At 35.0% G+C, this 18,609-nt stretch overlaps 1 protein-coding gene across 8 annotated transcripts in view; it reads right to left on the bottom strand.

The window, feature by feature from the left end:
- The window catches only part of UBR5 (ubiquitin protein ligase E3 component n-recognin 5), a 148,373-nt gene that overhangs the window by 56,163 nt on the left and 73,601 nt on the right, over positions 1–18,609 (bottom strand). For all 8 annotated transcript variants that reach the window (XM_058275842.2, XM_071207960.1, XM_058275843.2 and 5 more), the window contains exons 10-19: positions 15,753–15,869; positions 15,558–15,668; positions 14,752–14,906; positions 13,789–13,906; positions 5,121–5,305; positions 3,411–3,520; positions 2,434–2,546; positions 701–844; positions 493–604; positions 87–241 (exon numbers count right to left, since the gene is read on the bottom strand). In XM_058275842.2, the coding sequence (XP_058131825.1) occupies positions 87–241; positions 493–604; positions 701–844; positions 2,434–2,546; positions 3,411–3,520; positions 5,121–5,305; positions 13,789–13,906; positions 14,752–14,906; positions 15,558–15,668; positions 15,753–15,869 (1,320 nt within the window). The remainder of the gene's footprint in view (positions 1–86; positions 242–492; positions 605–700; positions 845–2,433; positions 2,547–3,410; positions 3,521–5,120; positions 5,306–13,788; positions 13,907–14,751; positions 14,907–15,557; positions 15,669–15,752; positions 15,870–18,609) is intronic.

The following is an 18,609-nucleotide window of genomic DNA, read 5'->3' on the forward strand; positions in this document are numbered from 1 at the left end:
ATATCCCCCAATAGTCTAGTAACAAACTTCACAAAAATGCCAGTGTTATCATATCACTTTTCAAAAGCAAAAATGTGCCTCTGTACCTGGCCAGCAGTGAAAATGGCTACATTCCTCTCATTCTGACCAAGGAAAGCAATGCTGCTCGTAGGAAAATTATTTTCCTGTTCTGCTTTGCCTGTAGCAAGATCAAAGATACAGTACCGTACCCAATTTCCAGTCTTCAAAACAGCATGCACACCTTCAGAAGCATAGAAATGAAAAGAAAATTTGTTATACATCTTTAGCTGTCTCTAATAAGAACAAGTTAAATTCTGATTCTGATACCTCTGGCAACATTTGTAATCCGTTCAAACAGATACAGTTTACTCTATAATGTTACACAACAGCGACAAAAAGTGCCATGTCCAAACCACTTTATCCAAATCCCATTACTACGTAATCATTACTGGATATAGACTATGCAGTTTGAAAGAGTTACAAAATCTTTACCTTTGGAATCTACATTCACTGCTAATATTTCTGTTTTTTCAGGTATACAAAGCTTTTTAGGAGTCCTCTGGAAACAATCTGGGACTTTTGGTGTTCCACCAGTTTTGACAACCTGCATGACAGAAAAAGAATTTTGCTTTCAAATTCATAACAGACTTAAGGAGTCAGTTCGAAAAATTCACTTGCTAAATAATTCCTCTACACTTACCTGCAATTCATCAATTCTAAGTAACCTACAATCCTGCAGGAGAGAGGAAGGGTCAGCATCTGAACCAGAGCTGTTCTGACAGTTTGTATTACTGGATGTTCCTGGAAATTTTACAGCAACATAGGCACCATCCACTTTTAGCACCTAGAAGTATAGTTACATACACTGAATATTAACAAAAGCATGTATGAAATCAATGTGTAAATTCTATTCATTGATCTAATTTAACATTGAACAAAGGGACAAAAGGCATTTAATTCCTTATGCATGTTTCTTTGCATGATGACTGTGTCATAAAATTAAACTGGACCGACTAACCAAAGGTTTGCTGCTGATACCTATATTCTAAGCTCACTTTCTAGAGAAAAACTGATCCACAGATCCAGTGATTCAAGTCCATGAACGGTTAGCAATCACTTGAAAAAAGTTAACCATGAAATCCTCCCATCCTATTAGCTTAGAAGAGTGATGATCCATGAAACTTTTGTGATGATAATGTTCTATATCTGCACTAATAATGTAGCACTACCCATAAGTGGCTACCGGGCCCTTGAAGTATAGCTAATGTGACTAAGGAGTTGACTTTTAAATTTTATTTAATTTTAATATATTTAAATAGCCAAACACAGCTAGTGTCTACAGTAGTGGACAGCACATGTATAGAATCAGTAGTGCACAGTAAGACAAGCCCAGGACTTGAGGCCAGGATCATTGAGTCCCATCTCTGCTACATATCTGTCTGCTTTTGAGGCCAGTGTTATTCTCTTAAAGGAAATGGCTGCTAATAAACTGCAGTTCTGTTTAAACAATCAAATGAATAGTGTATGAGAATGACCTTTGTAAATTGTAGAGCATAGTATGTCTACTCTTTAAGTACAAATGAAAAACCATCACAATTCAGACACTGAAGAACATTCAAGAAAACCTTTACTTTGTAGATATATATATTTTGTATTCATAGACCCATTTTGTTTTAAAAATAAGTATGAGGAAAAGGGTGAAATTAATGGCATTTCAGATAATGGCTTCTATTTACTTGGTTTCTTAGAAGGCAAGACCATCTTTAGAAAAAAAAGAGGAGAATGTAGAAGATGACATAAAGAAAGTAGGTAAGATTTTTAAATCTGTTATGAAGATAACCTCAATTAGAACTATCAGTTCCAAAGAAGGGGCAGTATCAAAAAGCAGTTTATCTCCATAAATTTAAAGAGATGGAATTAGATTAGTATTTATGTATGGCCAGGGAAGCATAGAGAGATCAAGAGGTGACTGCTAAGGGGTAGGGGGTTTTTATTTTTGGAACAATGAAAATGCTCTAACATTGACTGCAGTGAAGAATGCACAACTCTGTGATTATACCAAAACCCAATGAATGTATACTTTAGATAGATTGTATGATATATGAATATATCTCAATAAAATTGCTTTTTGAAAAAAAAAAAGGCAATGTATCACGGTGCAACTTTTCAGTAAACCTAAAATAATTACTAAACAAAATGTTTTTAAAAAATAACATCACCATAAAAGTTCAAGAAGACACCCACTAATCAGCTCTTCATCTGTCCGCGACAGCAGAGAGCCCTACATCAGATTAAGGGTGAGGACTAAAGAGACCACCACGGTTGATAAATGCACCTTGGAAAAAGGGTTGACAGACACAAACCACAAATTCTTAGATAAGCACTATCATTTTAGTTCTGTTAATAATTAGTTCTTAGATAGACTGAACAAACCTTGCCAACAGGAACATTCTTAACATCTTCCACAAAAACAACTTCCCGAAGAGACCACTGCTCTTCGTTCACCTTTTCCTCTTCTTTTGGGGCAGGGGTTGACCGTCGTCGTTCTTAGACAACAACAAAATGGTAAGTACCAAAAAGAAAATGTAAAAGAGACTTTATAGATTTCATCTAAATATATGAAAAAGATCATTTTTAAAGGGATATAATTGAGGTTTCTACATAAAAACTTTATGAGTTATTACTTTATGAATTTGGGTTTTATGACCAATTTCCACCAATACCTGTATTCATTAATGTACAGTTTAAGCTATACTAACACTACTATAAACAACTGCAAAGAGGAACAAAAATTAAGACCCTCAAAATCAAGGCTATCTGATCAATATTTTAAAAGGGAGCTATGTTAAGATGTTCTTCAGTTTCCACATGACTAACTTCAGCTTGACATATTTCAATTTCCTCAGGTGCAAAGCAACTATACTGCAAAATAAATTATTTTGAGGAGCTTTAAAAACATCCTTAAAATGTCTAGATTAAAAACTTCTACAAAATCTGAGCAAAAGTTGTGACCAAATCTAACAATTTACAGTAACAGTAAGAGTCTCAACAAAAGTGGAAGGAAGGGGAGGGAGGGGGGCATATGGGAATCCCTTATATGTAACATATGTGCAATCTAAAGCATCTCTAAATTTTTTAAAATTAATTATAAAAAAAAAAGTGGAGGTGATATTCTAGTTAGTAGAAATTATTTCCTTCTATGACTACAATGCATTTTACAGTTTTTAAAAATTATAATTCTCAAAAACAAAAATAAATCACTGTAAAATACTTTCTGTTGAAATAAAACTGCACACTTAACTCAAACAAATGGAAACTATTTACATAAAAAATATTAAAAATAAGAAAAAAACAGAACACAACTCTCAGGGAACTTATTGTGACCAATGTATACTACACATAAAACTTACTATATGGCATCGATGCACTGCTGGCAATTGAGGATGCATCACTACATGTGGACGCTGGAGATGGTGGAGGTCCCATTTCTGTTTTCACTGGCTCCTGCTTACTTTCAGGTCTAAGATTAGATATAAGAGTATCCTTATAATTAGGAAATAAAATTATTAGAAACTTTTGTAAGATAGCTATTTTTAGACTCAAATTTATTTTTATAATTAGAAAGTAATCAGAAATTTTTATTAAATGGCATATTTTTAGGACTCAAGGTTCTGAAAAAGGTACATGGTGCATACTTCCAAATTTCTAATCATGTTTTAACTTAGGAAAGAAAAATAAACCATATACAGTTATCAAGAACTGTAAACAAGGAGTCAGACTTTATCTAGGAACAACAACAAAAGTAATGCTTGATTTATCAACACAGCTTTACCCTAAGTCTCTTGAACAAAATAATTTCACACTTCATTGAACTAAAGATTCCCATTAACTTGGACATAGTGATTTAACTGAAAAAAATGTAAAGGCAAGTAAGTAAAAACTCCACTATATCATTAATTTCTTAGGAGTTCAAAAAAGGAACTATACTTGCAATGGATTACAAAAATTTATCTTGAACCATCTGGTAATGAACCATCACCTGTTATAGCTGAAATGGGAAATTATAGAACTAAAACACTTTTCCATAGTTATTTCAGGAAAATATTCTAAATATGAGATGATGAAAATATATATATTTCTATGCATTAAAAGAAGTCAATTTTTAACAAGAAAAAGTCACATATTTCTCAGAAATTTGTTGTTTATTTCATCCTGATATATATTTTTTAATTAGCATCACCACCTTAACCCTCTCATCTTCTATTATCCCTACAAAGAATCTCACATAAGTATGGAAATAGTCCAAAGAAAAGCAGTATTATTTTCATCAGCCTTTTAGCAAGAGTCCTTAGGACAAGTACAAAGTGAATACTCATGGCTGCTCTGCACATCTTGTGATGGTGAAAGCAAGCCAATACCGAAGATACTGGCATACCTCTAAAATAAATGCATTTCATTAACAAATAAGATTCACATTAAAATTATCTTCTGTATTATCCAGAAAAACTATAAGATACAAATATTAACTGAATTGCAAAAAGTAAAATTTCCTTTCAAAACTCCTTGAGACCTTGGGAAGCAGATATGGCTCAAGTGAATGAGTTCCTTTCTGCCTACCACACGGGAGGTCCCGGGTTCAGTTCCTGGTACCTCCTGGAGAAGATGAGCAAGACAGAGAGCTGGTGTGGCAGGCAAGCGTGGCAAGTTGACACAATAAGATGATGCAAAAAGGAGACACAAAGAAGAAAGACAATGACAGACACAACAAAGCAGGGAGCTGATGTGGATCAAGCAACTGAGGGCCCCTCTCCCATATGGGAGGTCCCTGTTTAGGCTCCCAGTGCCTCCTAAAGAGAAGATAAACATACAGCAAATGCACAGAGAGAGCAGACAGCAAGCACAAACAAAGGGGGGAAATACATTAAAAAAATTTTTTTAATTAAAAAGCAAAAACAAAACAAAATTAAAAAAAAAACCTCGAGACCTTAAAGAAAACCCCATCATGAGAGCAGTTTCTATGACGCTGTTTGCCTCTAAGCTTCCCTCAATTATCCCCATTCATACCCAGGGCATGCACAGAACAGGTATAAAAACAAGATTAGTTAGGGTACAGTACTTACTTAGTTTCAGTAGTTTTGCTAGCTTTTTCCATACTTTTCAAGCTCTCAGGAGATCTAAGTTGAAATCTACAGCTATCATTCATATTCCAAACTGACTCCATTAAGACACCAACTTTAGGAATCCCAGCACTAATTGAAAATGCAACTGCTCCAGCATGATAAAGAGGATTATTTCTTAAGCATACCTAGCAAACAAAAGAAAATCACCATCAAAATAATATAATTTTAAAACATATTAGAATAAACAGTAATTGCAAATGTATGAAAACAAAGAAGTACATAAAAGTATTCTAGGCTTCCTAGAATTTCCAAATACAAGCTAATACAATTAAGAATGCTAATAAGACATCAACATAAAAGTTTCTATCCAGAATACATGTTCCTAAAATTACAGAGCAGGAATGTTTTAAGCACTTTTATTAAAATTTAGCTTTGACTTTAAAATTTCACTTAGCAAATATCCTGACTATTCAGAGTAGAAATTGCCAGGAAGGAACAAGAAAGGATTATCATTTAAAAAGTGAAATGTATGGGAAGTGGATGTGGCTCAATTGATAGAGCATCTGCCTACCATATGGGAGGTCCAAGATTCAAACCCAGGGCTTCCTGGCCTGTGTGGTGAGCTGGCCCACATGCAATGCTGCTGCATGCAAGGAGTGCCATGCCACACATGGGTTTGCCCACATAGGGGAGCCCCATGCACAAGGAGTGTGCCCCGCAAGGAGAGCCGCCCCACGCGATAAAAAGCGTAGCCCGCCCAGGAGTGGCACTGCACACACAGAGAGCTGAAGCAGCAAGATGATGCAACAAAAAGAAACACAGATTCCCAGTGCTTACAAGAATGCAAGCGGACACAGAAGAACACATAGCAAATGGACCCAGAGAGCAGACAATGGGGTGGTGGGGGGATGGGGGTAAGGGCGAGAGAAATAAATAAATCTGGGGAAAAAAAAGTGAAATGTAAAAAAAAAAAATCATTATTTTCTTGTCTGTTTTCTATAAATTGAAATTACTTTCTTCCTTAATTCATGACGCTATCTAAGCTCTCTATAGTATCTCTAGAGGTATTTTCCCAGAAGATTGTTGTTTTCTACTAGTCAGAAGCTTCGATGGATAAGTTTTATATAAATCAAAAAAGGATATGCAGACACCAGTGTTAGGAGTACAGCTGAGTTCAAGAGTTAAAAACCTATAAATTTTAAATTTCAGAGACCACCCTCAGGGACATACTCTGAAAAAACCAAAGACCTGCAAGGTGGCACTGTGAAACACACCAACAATAGCTTCATCTGAGATATGAACAACATTTCTGGAAAGCTCCTTGGCTTCTCCAAAAGCCCAGTCTTATTGACATTCTGTTCAGTCATTCAATAACTAATGATCATTTTATACCTGACCAGTGGCACATCTGAAGACCATGTTTACTGATGGTTTAAAATTAAATATAAAAGACAAAAGAAGGTGGTACAGTTGAGCAGTATGGTAACTGGAATTAGAGCCACTGGCTTAGTTGTAATTCTAGCAAAGAGTATTTGTATGCCACTAAATGTAGTTCTGTGGCATAAAGTGATTAATTCAGGCTTCTTGGAAAAGGCATGAGCTACAGAACTGTGCTTGAAGGGAAGTTTCAACCAGAAATTTTCAGAAAAGACTGGGGAAAACTTAAAGCCTGAAAAAGGATCAATAAGGAAGAAGGCTTTAATTGAAAGAGAAATGTGGCATGATATATTAACGCCTTCATATAAAAATAAATGAACCTTAAAGGATATGTGTAGAAAAAGAAAAAAAATTTTTTTAAAGGATATGTATATCCAGGCTCCAATATATAACAGATACAAAATGAATATTTACTATACACATACTCTCAATGATTATGATCTGTGAATCCAAGTGTAGCTGAAGGCTCTAAGTGACCAACAGTACTTTCTGATGTTCACAAAAGAATATTTTCCTTGTTTTACAGCTACAACCTATGTTAACATTATCCATCAACAACTGTGGCTGTCTTAAACCTTACTTTTCTAGAGTTTTAAAATAAAATCATAGCTCTACACCAAGCTATTTAAATATATTGCTATCTTTCAGCAATTCAGTACCAAGTTACTTTGTTGAAAGCTTTTCTTGAGTGCATCCTTAAAATACTTTTTCTGACTGAAAGAAAGCTAGAGAATAGGGATTGAATGATACAGTGAACCCAGAGGTGAATGAGAATTGTGGTTGATGGTACAGATGCAAGAGTGTCCTTCTGTGAGCTAGAGCAGATGTACTCCACATTCCCACCACTATTGCAGGGCGGTGGGAATGTGGAGAAGCATGGGAATAATACAACTGGAGTGACCTAGGGACTATGATTAACAGCAGTACTGTAATATACATGAATCTACACAAAAGATGTACTGTGTTGATAATGGGGGAGTATGGAAAAAGTGTACCAAATGTACTCTATGGGCCACAGTTGGTGGTAACAGTCTGATATTATCTCATAATCTATAACAAATGTTCACCATGGTGTGATGTGTTGATGAAGGGATATTGTATAGGAATTCTACACATGTATATGATTGTTTTTTAAGTTCACAACTTCCATAATAAAAATAAATTTAAAAATAATAACAAAAGAGTGGGTTGGGAGAAAAACTCACCAAACGTAAGGTATGAACTAAAGTTAGTAAGATTTTGACGATATTCTTCCATAATATGTAACAAATGTCTCACAACAATGCAAAATGTTGGTGGTGTGTATGGGACCCATGTATGATGTTATGCTTGTTTGTTTTATAAGTTCACAACTTGTACTATACACTTACTGTTTATGTATGTTCATATATGAATGATATACTTCAATAAAATTTTTAAAAATATATATTTTTTTAATTAAAAAAATACTTTTTCTGCCTGCACTGCCTGTGGTAAGGTCATCCCACCTCTAATAAGGCAACTGTTAGGATATCCTGCTATTATTTGAGTCCAACAGACAAGGAATTTTGAAGAGCTCTATCCAAAGCAAATGACATAAATGAAAAACACTGAATAATGCTCAGAATAGTGAGAAATAACTGAAAACTTTGTAGCCAGAAGGCCAACAATGGAGTCAGAGTAAGACAACCACAAGTAGGACAAAAAATAGAGCCACAGACGAAAAAAAAACGGGATATTTAAGCAGGGTTTGAGAGACGTTAAAAGTTCAAATAGTGACTGAGTAGTCTCATATATGGAAGACAGATTATACTACTTGTGGTAAAGAGAAATCTGAATTGAGAGAAAATGCTAGATAAAGAAATTAGAAACTACATAATATAATAAAACCATCATTTCTCTAAGTTTTAGGAATTACAAAGTCCTTAAACATTCATTACAGCATTTGCTATAATGAAGAGAAGCAAAAACTCTTACCATGAAGATAAAACTTTCAAGAATTTAATGAATTAGAAGTATAACAACAGTTCTCAAACATTTTTAGTCTTGGGACCCTTTTCACTATTAAGAAAGCCAACGGATAAAATGCACAAAATAATTAATGCCTTTGCATTAATAACACTGAATGTTAAGGGCTGAACTCCCCAATCAAAAGACATAGACTGACAGAATGGATAAAAAACGAGTCACCTATATGTTGTCTACAAGAGACCCACCTCAGATGTAAGCACACAACCAGGTTAAAAGTAAAAGGTTAGAAAAAGATATTCCATGCAAATAGTAACCAAAAAAAAGCTGAGTAATGATACTAATATCAGACAGAAAATAGACTTCAAATATAAAACTGTTACAAGGGATAAAGAAGGTCATTATATTAATAAGAGAGACAATTCACCAAGAAGGAATAACTATAATAAATATTTATGCAGCAAACGTGGGTGCTCCAAGATACATGAGGCAAACACTGGCAAAACTGAAGGAAAAAATAGTCATCTCTACAATAATAGTTAAGGACTTCAACACACCATTCTCAGCATTGGATAGAACATCTGGTCAGAGGATAAATAAGGAAACAGAGAGCTTGAATAATATGATAAATGAATTAGACCTAACAGACATTTATAGAGCATTACACCCCAAACCAGCAGGATATACATTCATTTCAAAAGCTCGTGGATCCTTCTCTAGAATAGACCATATGTTAGGTCACAAGACAGTCTCAATAAATTCAAAAAGATTGTAATTTACAAAAAACAATGTCTCTGATAATGGAATGAAGGTGGAAATCAATAATGGACAGAAAAATGGAAAATGGATAAATATATGAAGATTAAAAACACTTAAATAATCAGTGGGTCAAAGCTAAAATTGCAAGAGAATTCAACAAACATCTTGAGACTATGAAAATGAGAACATAACATATCAAAACCTAGGGGACCCTGCAAAGAAAGTGCTAAGTGGGTTTTATCCCAAGTATGTGAGGGTGGTTCAGCACAAAATAAATAGTGTAATAAACAACATTGATAAATTGTAGAAGAAAAATCACATGATCCTCTCCATTAATGCAGAAAAGGCATTTGATAAAATACAACACCCTTTCTTGAAAAAACTCTCCAAAAGATAGGAATTGAAGGGCGCTTTCTCAATATCATAAAGTGCATATATGAAAAACATACAGCTAGTACTGTACTCAATGGTGGAAGACTGAAAGCTTTCCTGCCAAGGTAAGAAACAAAACAAGGATGCCTACTGTCACCATTGTTATTCAATATTGTATGAGGTTCTAGCTAGAGCAATTAGCCAAGATAAAGAAATTTAAGGCACCCGAATAGAAAAGGAAGAAATAAAACTTCCACTATTCACTGATATGATCCCATATCTAGAATCTCCTAAAAAATCTACAACTAAGCTATTAGCACTAACAGGCTAGTTCAGCAAAGTGGCAGCATATAAGATTAATATGCAAAAATCAATAGCATTTCTATACATTACTGATGTGCAATCTGAGAAGGAAATCATTTTTAAAAATTCCACTTATAACAGCAACTGAAACAATTAAATATTTAGGAATAAACTTAACCAAGCAATAAAGGACCTGTATTCGGCAAACTATAAAACATTATATATGATAACTGGAATTAGAGGCACTGGCTTAAACCGAATGGAAGCACATGCTGTGTTCATGGACTGGAAGACTAAACATCATTAAAATATCAATTCTACCCAAACTGACTTATAGATTCAACACAATCCCAATAAAAATCCCGACAGCCTTTTTTGCAGAAATGGAAAAACCAATTATCAAATTTATTTGCAAAAGTAAGAGACCCCGAATAGCCAAAAAGGTATTCAAAGAGAAAAACAAAATTGGACTCTCACTTTCAGACTTTAAAGTATATTACTTAGCTATAGTGGTAAAAACAGCATGGTACTGGTATCAGGACAGAGAGACTGACCAATAGAACCAAAATGAGAACTCAGAAATATACTCTCACGCATCTACAGTCAAATGATTTTTAACAAGACGGTACCCCTCCCAGATGGGCCAGAACAGTGTATTCAACAAACGGTGCTGGAAGAAGTGGATGTCCATAGCCAAAAGAAGAAAGAAGAACCCTATCTCACACCTTACATAAAAATTAGCTCAGAATGGATCAAGGACCTAAATATAAAAGTGACAATCATAAAGCTCCTAGAAGACGTGCTCAGCAGTAGTTTCTTAACCTTTCACCCAAAGCACGAGCAACATAAGAAACGATAAATGCGACCTCTCAAAATTAATACTTTTGCACCTCAAAGGCCTTTGTCAAAATGGTGAAAAGGCAACCTACTCAATGGGAGAAAATATTTGACAATCACATATATGATAAGTGTTCAATATCCATGCTATATAAAGAGATCATACAACTATACAACTCAACAATAAAAAAAAACCAACTACCCAATTTGAAAAGACAGTTGTCCAAAGAAGAAACAAATGAAATGGCACAGAAAGAAACATGAAAAAATGGTCAATTAGGGAAATGCAAATCAAAACTACAATGAGAGCAACGGATGTGGCTCAAGCAGTTGAGTGCCTGCCTCTCACATGGGAGGTCTGGGGGTTCAGCTCCCAATGCCTCCTAAAGAAAACAAACAATGAGCAGACAAGGAGCAAAAACAACAAAACAATCAAAAAAAAAAAAAAAGCAAAAACACGAACAAATAAACAAAGCGCAAACTCAGGGGAGCCAATGTGAGCACCAGCCTCCTGCATGAGGTCCCAGTACCTAAAAAAAAAAAAAAAAAAAAAAACACAACTACAATGAGGTATCATCTCACACCTATTAGACTAGCTGCTATTAAACAGTCAGAAAACTGTAAATGTTGGAGAGGATGTGGAGAGACAGGAATGCTTATTCACTGTTGGTAGGAACATAGAATGATATAGCCACTGTGGAGGACTGTTTGGCAGTTTCTAAGTGCCATATGATCCAGCAATACTATTACTAGGGTATACACCCAGAAGAACTGAGAGCAGAGACACACAGACATCTGCACCCTGATGTTCACAGCGGTGTTACTCATGATTGCCAAAGTTGGAAACAACCCAGGTGTCCAGCAACTGATGAATGGATAAATTGTGGCATGTACACATGATGGAATATTAATGCAGCAATAAGAAGAAATGAAGTCATGAAGCATATAATAACATGGATAAACTTGGAGGACTTTATGTTAAGTGAAGCAAGCCAGACACAAAAGGACAAATATTGCATGATTACACTATTATGGACTAAATATATACTGTGTAAACTCATGGAGTTAGTAATTAAAATACAGGTCACCAGAAAATAGAAGGAGGGTAGAGAATGGAAAGCTGAGTGTTAATCTTTACAGAATTGGTTAAAAAAAAAAAAAGGCTCTTTCTAAATCTTTGGAAATGAAGAGAAATGATGAAAGTACATCATGGTGTACATAAGAACAGAGTTATTATATGGGTATGACAGTGATCAAAAGGAAAAGTCTAAGGTTATGTATATGCTAAAAACTGTAACACAGGACTGTATAAGATAGTAAAATCTCATGTAAAACACAAATATGGCTGATATTACATATATAAGACTGTTTCTACAAAATATAAATACAAACATACTAGAGAAGGAAAAAGAATAGAAGCTATGTATGGCAGGGGAAGCATAGAGAGATGAGAAGTGATGAGTTTTATTTGTTTTTTGTTTATTATTATTATTGGAATAATAAAGGTGCTCTATGAATTTCTAAAGTGATAAATGCACAAATACTTGATTACACCAAATACCACCGATGGTACACTTTGGATGGATTTATAATTTATTAATATGTATCAATAAAATTGACTTGTTAAAAAAAAAAATCCATCCAATCACTATGATTTCCTAATATGGAAATACTGTAACCAAAATGCACTTTGCAAAAATGCTCTCAGGATATCTACATTTTTCTTACTTTGATTATGTACTATGTCGAACAGGATATGACTAATTTTCATTTTATAACAACAATTAAAATATCACTGATCTTGTTGAATAGGAAAAAAAAGAAAGATTGATCACCAAGAAGTCCTTTGTTTATGTCAGTTATATCTATCAGTCTTTACCATACTACTCATTAAAATACGTAAAATTTTAAAATATTCATTAATTTTTAAATACTAATAAGTCCATATTTTTAAAAAAGTTTTTTATGGAAAATAAGTTACCTTTCCAATAAATTTAGTGAGAAAAGTATCATTGTTTACATTTTTGCAAATCTCTTAATTTCTGGCTTAAATGAAGATTGCTGGATCCTTATGTCTGTATCTGCATTCAGTCTGTTATGAAATGCTATTTTGGCTGCAGTATATGAAGATAATTTGACTTCACACAAATAGGAAGGACTTTGGAGACCACCTGAAAGGGTCTCAAGGAGTTTGCAGCTGTCCTTGGACACACTCTGATAACCACTGGTGTAAGAAAATGTCACCTTCCATAATATACCTACCTATACAAGTCTCAAACTACCTCAGAGTCAAAAAACATAAACTGATGGAAACAAGGTTCTCTAGACGCTTCCTGCCTCATACAGACAATATTCCCATAGAATGGTACCTTTGAAACCACTTGGTCATAAGAATCACCTGGGATGTTTATTTAAATCAAGTGACCCTAGACCCCACCACCAAATAAAATTTAAGAATATCCAGGTAGGGGCTTCAGACTCTGCATTTAAAAAGTACGAGGTGATTCTTTTTTTTTTTTTTTTTTAATTGATTTTGTAAAAATATTACATTAAAAAAATATGAGGTCCCATTCGACCCCACCACCCCCACCGCACCCCTCCCCCCCCCCCAGCAACACTCACTCCCATCATCATGACACATCCATTGCATTTGTTAAGTACATACGAGGTGATTCTTAAAGCCAGGCAAATCTGGGGACACAGCCCAAGAGGGAAACCTTCTGAACACTGAATGGGCCAGAAGCTATACAACATTACTCAACTGCCAAATGAAGAGTGATGTGACACATCTTAGTGGAACCTGGTTCCCTCATATAATGTTTACCTTATAAAATTGCTTATAGGGGAAGACAGTGATGATTTTTTTTTTTTTAAGTACCAGGGCCAGGGATTAAACCAGGGACCTCATATGAGGGAAGCCAGCGCTCAACCACTGAGCTACACTGGCTCCCCCAGAAAATGATTTTGAAAAGAGACATTGTTCCTTAGGACAGGCTTACTTTTAATCACTAACCTGGGTACCAACAGTGATATTCGGCATTGAGGAAATACCAGCACTAGATTTGGGCTTTTTATTTTTCGCTCTAGCTTTCTCTAACATTTTCTTCCTTTGACTAAAAGGTACCACACCCCTGAAAGGGAAAAACACAAATTGGTCAAACAAGCAGCAAAGAAACCCATTAAATAAATGTGATATTACACATACTATCATTTAAGCATTTGAGGTATATTCCTTCTCCAGTACTTTTGCTTCAGAACAATATTAACATTTGCAACTTATTATTTATTTTAACTTGTTCATAGGTTTAATAAATAATTAGGTACATTTTTATTAAAACCTCAATATTAAGTTTTATAGGAAATCCATCACTTGATTTTTCTCTTCAAAATGATTTTACTTCATTACAAGATTCCCCTATATATGTCTATAATGCAAATTTACTGACAACTCCTTAAAACATATAGAGAATAAATACATAATACATCTAACCACCTTTTTAAGAATATAGGTTAATTAAGTAAAGCATAGATAACATATAATGAAATACTTTAATAACTTACAAAATTAATATAAATTAATATGGTTGAATAAAAAAGCAATCACGATTACCTACATTTCCCATTATATAAAAACAAAGTACATGTTTATAGGTTGGAATAAAAGATTATAAAATACCCCCAAATGTTAACAGTAGTTATCTTTGGCTTGTAAGATTATAGGTGATTTTTGTTTCTACTTTATACTTTGCTAAAATCTCATCATTGCATTCACCAAGTATCCATTACTTTTATGAGCTTTTCTTTGTTTTTGTTTTTTTTTCTTACTATTATACTTTGCTCCAAGTTGAATTTCCCCCTCTATAGAGCATTACCTTTTGATTGACCTTCTCATGTAGGCATTCCACTATGAAAAGCATTTATTTATGCAAATAAAAGCATTCAATAATAAGAAATTCCTCCTCCCCATGACACTCACCACCAATATAAATTGTTCTCTAGCTGGGCACAGGTGTAAAGCGCACAACAGTGTAAAGAAACAATCCGTTCTCCTTGAAGTTCTGAATAAGTCTGTGCAGTGTGCTCTAATTTAGAAGCCACAGAACTTAAAGTTTCATCCACCCATGTAGCAACCTAAAGAAATAAATATTAGAATCTTAAATAAAAACAAGAAACAAGTAATCTTTTCAAAAGGATTCTTGTCAAAACTAGGGTAAGACAGACATATTCTATAGGTTAGAACACTAAAATGTTTTAATGCTAGAAAATAATTGTAATTTACAAAAGATTCATAATAAGACCAGAAATTAAAATACTTTCTTCACACACAGAAATCAAAATAACAGCTATGGAGTAAATGTCTAAAGTATAAATTAAATCCATTTTAAGGCATTAATCAAAAATAAACATTTGCTAACAATTTTTAAAAGAATTTAGTCACTCTAAAGCCAAACTGATAACATAATGTATAATATCCATACTTTCTCAATCTTTATTTTATAGTTTTTCACCTATTTCCTCTATTCTTAGCACTTACCTTGAACAATTTTCCCTTCCCTTAAAGTAGAATGGTGCTTCTAAAAGTCTGATTATAGTTCAGAGATAAGGTAGCCAACAACAACAACAACAAAAAGTACACACTGAAATACTGTCCTAAGGCGTGAAAGAGTTTGTATTTATGGATCTAGGTAGAAAGACAGAAATGAAAAGATTGGGAAAGGACAGAGAGAGGAAGAAAACCAAGAATTTAAGCATAAAATTTTATCAATGCAAAATGTTTCATACCTTGTTATTTTCTGTAGCTACAGTTGCTCTGATGCTGTTTGCAGACAGGAGGACTATCTTTTCATTGGTTAATCCTAAAAATGTCGCTCGTGGATGATGCAATGAAGGATTCTTCAAAAACATAAGAAAAATGATTACTATTTTATTTGTTGATATGTAGAGATATTTGATACAAGATTTAATATAATAAAACACCTGTGTATTTCGGTAAGGCTCAGATTCACTCCACTTCCACTGATAAAGCTCTCCTTTACTGCTGACAGCCAAAAGTTCAGAATACAGAGCCCCAATGCAGATGAATTTTGTTCCATCCTATAATAAAAACAATGCAACGTTAAAAAGAAAACATTTCCTAACCTACTGATTTGGACACCTTGGTCTCACCCTAGGACTGTTGTGTCCTTGCTGTTTTGCCTGTATTTCTCTTTCCAGGTGGCTCACTCCCTTCTCTTTACTCAACTCTTGTGTTCAAATGAAACCATCTCTAACCACACACTCTACAAAACCACCACTTTCATTTTCTATCTTCTTGCCCTGCTTTCTTTTTAGTTCACACAACCTATCACAATCTGACATATAATTTGTACCTGGTTTGGTAGTCTACGTCACTAAAGTGTAAGTTTTGTTTTGTTCACTGTATCCCCAGCACTTAGAATAGTGCCTAGCCACACATAGTAGGTGCCTGATAAATGTGTTGAGTGAATGAAGCCAAAAGCAAACAAACAACAGAATGAGAAGTTAAAACAGTAAAGTCAGGTGTTCAAAGAGAAGATCCCTTTCCTATAGTCTAAGTTGCAGAAACAAATGTCCGTTATTTTTTTTTTTAAGGTGAAAAGTTCATGAGTTGGAATTCAACTAAATTATAAAAATCCTGGATCATAAATGTAAATAATCATTATCAACAACAATTTTCTTAAAACATGAGAGTGTGATAAGAGCCATGAAGCTACCCAGTAACCTCATGGAGAAATTTGCCAGCAACAGATATTAGGTTATACTTTTTGCTATTGGTCTCTACACTTCTCTGCTCTCTCTGGAATTCTATCTCCAGTTCTGCCTCCAGGATATGCCAAACTCATAGTGGCTTCCTGATTTTCTGCTAAATTCCTACCTTATTCAGTCAAAATGGGTTATGGTGCTCAGCTTAGCTTGTGAAGCCTGCCAAGCTTTGTAATACTATAATGGTAAAATAGGTTAGAGGGAGAGCGGGTTTGGAATTCTGCCAGAAATCTTGCTCTTCCCTTCACCATAAGTACCTGAAACTATAGTCTACTTTCTCCACAGCAGCTGCATCAAATCTTATCATTTCAACCCCACACTGTCTTCTTAAACCCTTTGTTAAAAAATTAAGGATGATAGATGAATGAGACCAAAACTTTTAAGTCTATAAATTAAGGCAAAATATGCAATTTTCTCTGAACACATTTATTCATCTCTAAAGTGGGTGTAGTAATAATACTTTCCTTGGGGAGGGGGGTATATAAGTTAAATGAGGTGACATATATAATGTGCACAGCACAGAGCCCATGCAAGTAAGTGCTCACTTAAATTCAACTGATTACTCTCCTCCCCTGACTTAATCGCCTACTCAACCAGAAAATTATAGCTCCCAGACATAAGCTTCCCAAATATTCCTACTTCTGTATATTTACTTATGAAAGCACCATTGTCACCTCTTTCCCTCCCCCATCTCAGAGAAAGTACTGCCCTGCTCTTCTAAAATCATAATCTCCCACACACCGGATAAAACCCCTTTTCTATATTCCCCCCAAAACCATCCAAACCAGTCTCTCCTTCAGTCCCACTCATCACACAGTGAATTATTACCTGCATATGATTCACCTAAACAGCTTTTATTAAAGGATATAAATGCCATTTCCAACTGCCAAAGTAATGCCCTATGTATTTAATCATTCCATCTTCTCTTTAAATTCTTGGTACCATTTGACCCCATCCATCATCACTTCTCGACCTCTCCTTTCCCCTGGTTCCCAAGCCACCACTCTCTACTGATCCTCCTACCTCAATGATTATTTTCTCCATCTCCCTAGCACCACCATGCATTCCTGCTCCAGATTCTGTCCTTGTTCCTTTTTTCAAATTATGGTCCAACCTCAGCCTAAGTGACTGCATCCATTAGAGCACTGTACTTTGAAGTGTATACACTTCTACCTCCAGACTTACAGGCAAGAGCTATCTACCCAGCACAAAAGCACCACACGCAATGTGAATCCATCATCCCCTTCAAAGATATGCCACCTCTGTAGTACCTATCCCTATAAATAATGTCTACCACCCACTCTCTAATGGGAGACACAGACATGGGACTCTGAGAGCTCTCCTCAACTCCTTTTCTCTCATCCATACATCAATTAGTAAACCAGTGCTGCACTTGTGTCTCAAATTTCTCAGATTCTTCCCTTTCTCTGTCTCCAGTGCTTTTGTTGAGACCCTCACAATTCCTTTAACAATTCTACCAGACTCATAAATGACTCTACATTTTCCCCATTCCTAGCTTTCTTCAACGATGCTCCTAGTATTGGCCTTAAAAGCACACACAAGAAACAACACTCTACCAATCTCATCATGCCACATCCTGCCGACTGCAGAACATCTTAACTCCACTGTAAGCTATCCAGAGCCCTTTACAGTCTTGTTCTATGCTAATTCTCCTACTCCCCACCACACAGTAGCGATTCTGAAGTTCTCACTGTTCCAACAAATACAACCGTAACCTTTCATGATTATAGGCCCCTTCTTAGCATGTTTGGAATGACTCTGCATTCTTGTCAATGCCTATTTAACCTTAAAAATGCTACCTAAATGTCACCAGTGACGCCTCTGCCACATCTCTCAGGTGGTGTTAAGTCATTCACCACTCTGGATTCCTACAGCACTTTATCCATACTTTAAGTCTAGCACTGATCACCTGTGAACAAATATTGTGTTGAATATTTTTCTTTCCCACGGAGTTTCTTGAACTATGTCAGTTACCTTTACATTCCCAGAGACCAGTTTGGCACATGGTTACCCAGTGGGAATACAATGATTA

The sequence above is a fragment of the Dasypus novemcinctus genome, chromosome 14 (genome assembly GCF_030445035.2).
Source record: "Dasypus novemcinctus isolate mDasNov1 chromosome 14, mDasNov1.1.hap2, whole genome shotgun sequence".
Lineage (NCBI taxonomy): Eukaryota > Metazoa > Chordata > Mammalia > Cingulata > Dasypodidae > Dasypus > Dasypus novemcinctus.